This window comes from Poecilia reticulata, linkage group LG9 (assembly GCF_000633615.1).
Source record: "Poecilia reticulata strain Guanapo linkage group LG9, Guppy_female_1.0+MT, whole genome shotgun sequence".
Taxonomy (NCBI): Eukaryota; Metazoa; Chordata; class Actinopteri; order Cyprinodontiformes; family Poeciliidae; genus Poecilia; species Poecilia reticulata.
In genome coordinates, this window is record NC_024339.1 from 81,458 (window position 1) to 86,939 (window position 5,482).

General features: G+C 39.2%; 1 protein-coding gene across 1 annotated transcript in view; it reads right to left on the bottom strand.

Moving 5' to 3' along the window:
• Positions 1 to 203: 203 nt before the first annotated feature.
• entpd2a.2 (ectonucleoside triphosphate diphosphohydrolase 2a, tandem duplicate 2) overlaps positions 204 to 5,482 on the bottom strand; it is a 10,591-nt gene continuing 5,312 nt past the window's right edge. The window contains exons 2-7 of the mRNA XM_008417389.2: positions 5,215 to 5,332; positions 4,448 to 4,598; positions 4,147 to 4,306; positions 3,092 to 3,319; positions 1,353 to 1,625; positions 204 to 389 (exon numbers count right to left, since the gene is read on the bottom strand). Of these exons, the coding sequence (XP_008415611.2) occupies positions 204 to 389; positions 1,353 to 1,625; positions 3,092 to 3,319; positions 4,147 to 4,306; positions 4,448 to 4,598; positions 5,215 to 5,332 (1,116 nt within the window). The remainder of the gene's footprint in view (positions 390 to 1,352; positions 1,626 to 3,091; positions 3,320 to 4,146; positions 4,307 to 4,447; positions 4,599 to 5,214; positions 5,333 to 5,482) is intronic.

Consider the following 5,482-nt stretch of genomic DNA (forward strand, 5'->3'; position numbering starts at 1 on the left):
TCAATCAATCAATCAATCAATCAATCAATCAATCAATCAATCAATCAATCAATCAATCAATCAATCAATCAATCAATCAATCAATCAATCAATCACATTTATTTGTACAGCACATTTCAGCAACAACTCAGTTCTGAGTACTTCACATMATAAAAACACAAAAATAAAAAGTCATAAACCAGAGGACCTGAGTGGTCTGTTACTTAGTTGWAGCCTAAGATGTAACTTTTCTTTTTAACAGCCTGTAGTTCATGGTTGAAGATCAGTACCTCAGTGATGGTCATATTGCAGATGAGCTTGGCTGCTTCCACTGCATGACTGGGAGATGTGAGGGCTATGTTGGTGATATCTTTGATGTATTTCTTTGTGTGGTAGAAAGCTGAGAATGCCTGTGGAGAAACAATGCAGTGTGACAAGAACCTCATCTAATCAAASCATTTATCATCTAAAGCCTGCTTTAAAATACCCAAATGGACAAAAAGGCTGTGCAAAATAATAAGGGAAAAGAGAAAAACAGAGAAAATGAGAACAATAAAAGTAACCATGATCAACAGAACTTAAGCAGAAAAAGGAACAGACTTCAGATAGTGTGGAAGTGAGGGATCTGAACCTTTTCTATATCTAATGGAGTCAAACAAGGTGATCTTTATGTCAAATTGAAATATTGTAAGACTGGTTGTGGTGGTTAATGTTCTTGTTAATCATTTAATGAATGCTGATGATTTGGTTTGTCAGATGTGCATATTCTGATTATACATTTTTTTGCCACATGACATAGTGAAGTAAAACCACAGGCCTTCACAAACAGATGTGCTCAAATTATTAATTTCTAAGAACCAATTAAGAAATTAATTTATACATACATAAATAAAAGAGGCTGCAGCTTTACTCTTTGTTCAGTGCTTTAATTATGCCACAAGTGARATTATGATAAACTTGTAATAACAACTTTGAGGCCATACTGATGTCTAGTTTTGATCTTAAGGAGGAGACATTTTCTAAAAGCATCATCAGAGGAGTCAACAGGAAGTGGTTGTTATCACAAACTTAACAGTTTCTTTTTYCGTTATTAGTAATGTTGTTCAAACTGAAACAGTTGTTTGAATTTATCTGCAAATGTTGCTACCTGAGTTCAAACARCACATCAAGTTAGAACTCAACTAGTGGTGTTACTCTACTGGCTGTCTGTCACAGTATGAGAACAGASACTAATGCTAAACTTAAGTCTWTAAAGCATCAATCACCAAACTGTGTCYAGGTGTCCATTTTTGTAGGCGCAGTAAAGATAAAAAMAAGCAACACTTTCAGATTGGTGATGAACACTAACATATTTGCTTTTGTTTATATCTCACCATGAAGCTTCCCGTCACCCTGGGCTGAAACACTCCGTCGAAGGAACACATTGAGTAATTGCAGCTGCTAAAAGTGAAGATCTCCGTTATGTTGTTGACACACTGCTGATCATTTCCTGTGCCCACCACTGTTACATTCCTCTGAGCATCCAAATTGGCTGGTTTGTATTTTTTGGTGCAAACAGAATCAAAGACATCTTTCCCAAGATTTATAGAAATATTAAACTTTGGTGGGTAGCAGGGGTTGATTACTTGATCCAGCACACCTTGAGTCTGAAAGGGGAAAACAAAGATCAACATAATAAAATATGAATGAACAGCCAAAATGTTTAAAGATTGGTTACCAGTTATTTTATTTATTTATTTTTTTAAACTGTTTTTACAACTGTTTTTTGGGCTACAGTAGTCTTATAAAATAGCGAAGCAAACTGGGATAAGCAATGCCTTGTGGGAAATTCAGATTCAATAGACTGTACAGGCCTCACTTAACATATCATTAGTAAAGTTTATAAGTGTACAATTAGAAAAACATCAAATATCTGCATCATATTTTGAAGGTCTGCAAAGAGAAAAGAAGATAAGAAAATTAACAATATGCCATCTTAGCTTTGAAGGTGCACCTGAAGGAACTTCATGATTCCTGGACCAAAACAAATGTCTTTCAGACAGATGAAACCAAAGTGGAAATGTTTGGCTATAACGCACAGCACTCAGTTCTTTGAATATCAAGCACATCACATTAGACCTCATTTAAACTGTTTAGCACAGTAATGGAGGGACAATGATTTTGACTTGCTTTTCAGCCACCAGACCTGCAGGTCCTTTCAGATCTCAGTTCTGTAATAAACATGCAGCCATGAACCCTCCCATAGACATCACTTTGCCCTTTGACAAGCTAAGTGTGCTTTCAGACCATGCGGAATTTATTGTGGAACCAAAGGGGCATGGCCTTTGATTTAAAGCATGATCCTCATACAGAACATGCAAAAGCACCCAGTGCTTTAAAGACAATAACTGTTGTATTTAAAGCACTCATTTCTCAGTCTGGCAGATCGCGGAGGATAATTGGTTTTCTCTGCAGCTGCTGCACAATCTCCACAACCTGTACAGTTCCTATTCTRTACTATGTAGCAGTTGCTCTAAAATTCTGCCTAAACTTTTATGGTTATGGGTTTGTTAGTGGCTCCAGTAGAGGATTGGGGACTTCAAACTAGAATACTATGTCACGCTTAAAGAGCCTGTGTACAACATGGAACAAAAGCATGATCTGAAAGGAGCAGCTGTGTTTCCTCTCTAATATTCTTGAGACCATGTGAGACCATCTGTCTGACAGACAGACCATCTGTCTGAGACTTGGCTGTATTTTCTGCAAGCAATGATGTTGCCTGAAAAAGTGGGCCTWTCCTTTTAAAAMAATGTTAGTATTATGAGGCTTCACAGAAAAACAATAGTTCATAAACTGCTAAAAGTGGCTCTTCAAGCTAACATATTTTTAGGTGTGCTTTGCGTGTCACACACCGTTGTTTTGGGGCCATATCTTTGCTTTAGACCTCCTTACATGGTGGAGTGTTTYGTAATTTTGTACTTAAAGTCAGTTTAAAATCTTTTTAGAACCTTGTGAAGACCGGATCATTGTCATTTTGTCTTTATATGTAGAAATGGACACAATTAAAATAAGAGTGTTCTGTGTTTTCACCAGGATTGTAGGTGTGGAAAATTAAACTTTAAAACAGTGATACCTGGATAAGATGAGCCAAGAGTCTCTTGAGGAACTGGTCTTGACCGTAGCACAGGAAGCTGTGTGTGTACAAAGTGTAGGCTTGTCCATAAAGGGTCAGATTCATCTGATTCTCTGGGTTCTCCAAGTTTTGTGAAGTCTCGAATGTAATCTGAGTGGAAGCTCCACCTAAATCCAAAGCTCCAATTGTGTTTCTTCCTGGATTCAGCCAACGTCCTACAAAACCATACTAAAAGAGGCAGAAAAGATTGTATTAAGAAACCTTAGTACATAAATTGATGACAGTCAGTTTCTGAACTAAGTACAAAGAACAGATCASGTTAAGACAATATTGCTGGAAGGAAAATGATTCTGTATTGAATTATTTCTTCCTTTTTACATTTATTGACTAAAATTAAGCTGAAGCAATCATGATAGCATAGTGCAAGTTAGTGCACTATGCTAACAGTTCATCAGTGGCGCAAAAAGTGGGTATGCAGGGTATGCAACGCATAGGGGCACAGCACCAGAGGGGGCGCCAAAACCCCGTCTGGACGGGGCGGCGCGCCGATGATGTTTTCCCATTCAGCGCGCCTTACGCTCCTTCACCTCGCGCACATGACGAGGTAAATGTAGCGAGTTTTACCCTTCACATATCGTCGCCTCGGGGGGCTTGGAATAGCGAGTGAGCCGCTCCTTCACCCTGATGTTCCTTCCCTGGGGGGAAAGGGAGAAGGGGGAGGGGGGGCGCCGATTCATGTTTCCGCATCCACCTGAATAATGTGTAGTTGCGCCACTGAGTGCACTAACTTGCATAGTTAGTGCAAGTTAGTGCACTAACTATGCACTAACACCTTGTTGCACCAAGGTGCAACTTCAAACCAAGTGGCACCTTCAACTTGCTTTGAAGGTGCAAAGTTAGCTTTGAAGGTGCACCTGAAGGAACTGGTTTTTTTTTATTTTGCATTAGAAATTTCCAGTCTGACACTCTTAGAAATTTTATTTTTTTGTTGTTGTTTTAAATGGTTAATAATTGTTTATTACCTGCAGCATCATTTATTAATTCACCCTGATTACCTTAATGAAGTTTTCAAGTAAGTAGTTGACGGTGACCCAGCCATAGGCGCCCTCTTCTTGCCCACTCAGGATTTTGGCCTCCTTAAACTTGAAAGGGTAGGAGCTCAGTTTGTCTCTTACTTCTTTCAGGACCTGCTCAGACTCTGTCCGATTGATCTCTCTATGAAAAATGAGGAGTAATAAAGAAAGAATAAGAAATCTTTAAAAATGCTTTTTGATGTACACTTGAACATGTAGCCAATGGAGTGATTCAAACAGCAGAAAGAAATTAGATGTTGTATTTAAGGAACAACAGACTAACTTGAGGAGCCTCATCCCTGCTGTGGCACCCAGGCACAGTGGAGTCTGATGTTGTCTAGATTTGGGAATTTCCTTCAGGGCGTGATTCATACACTCCTCCAAACTCTTGGCAGCTTCACCTGGTTTCCCAGCATAGCTGGATATCCCTCCACCTGGACAAGATGAAGACACCAGCTGTTCTTAGAGACMAACTCAGAATGACCTTCAGAAAGTTTGCACTTCTGTATTCTAAAGGACAACATGTGGTTTCCAAGGAAATCAGAAATAAACTTGAACGAGAAGAACTGAGAGTGACTAAAGTGCCCATAGCTGAAGCGGACCTTTAGGAAGCCAAGTCTTTCACAAGACATTGCATCACTGTATATACATATACTGACTTGATAGTTTTGATCTGATGACACCATGGAAGTGAAAGCAGCTCTTCCTTCCCCCTGAGAGAGGGGGAAGACATGAGGCAAAGGTCATCAGGCCTGGACTCGAACCTACGGCAAGGACTAAGGCCTCTATCCATACATCATAATACATTTATATTGTGCTTTGACACGAGTTCTCTGACTTTATGATGTTGATGCAAGACATTCACAGTGAGTACCAGCTTCTGTCTGCAGGCAGCATTGACCCTGAGAAAGACCTACTGAGCACTCACTGAGAGGATGTGACAAAGTATAGTTGGTATTGAACAAAAAGTGGCAGTGGTCAAACATTATGTCCAAACATAAACTTTCAGTCGGCGAGTTTTGGTTAGCTGTTTCAGCATGATGTGCTCACCTTTTGCATCACATTCACTGTGCTGGGTAACAACACCAGTGCCATTTTGCTTGTCAGCTGGCCATTTGTAGATGAACATGGAGGTGTGSGAGGAGCCGGCATCCAGTACAATCCCATACTGAAAGAGGCAAAGCATTTAGTGTCAGAAGCATTTATGAAGAGGTCAAACAAAGACTAACCAAAGTCTTTTGTCAGCTATCAGTTCATTTAATTTATTCTAAATTGTTATTTTGCTTTCATAAACACTAAATTCATTTTAAATATATAT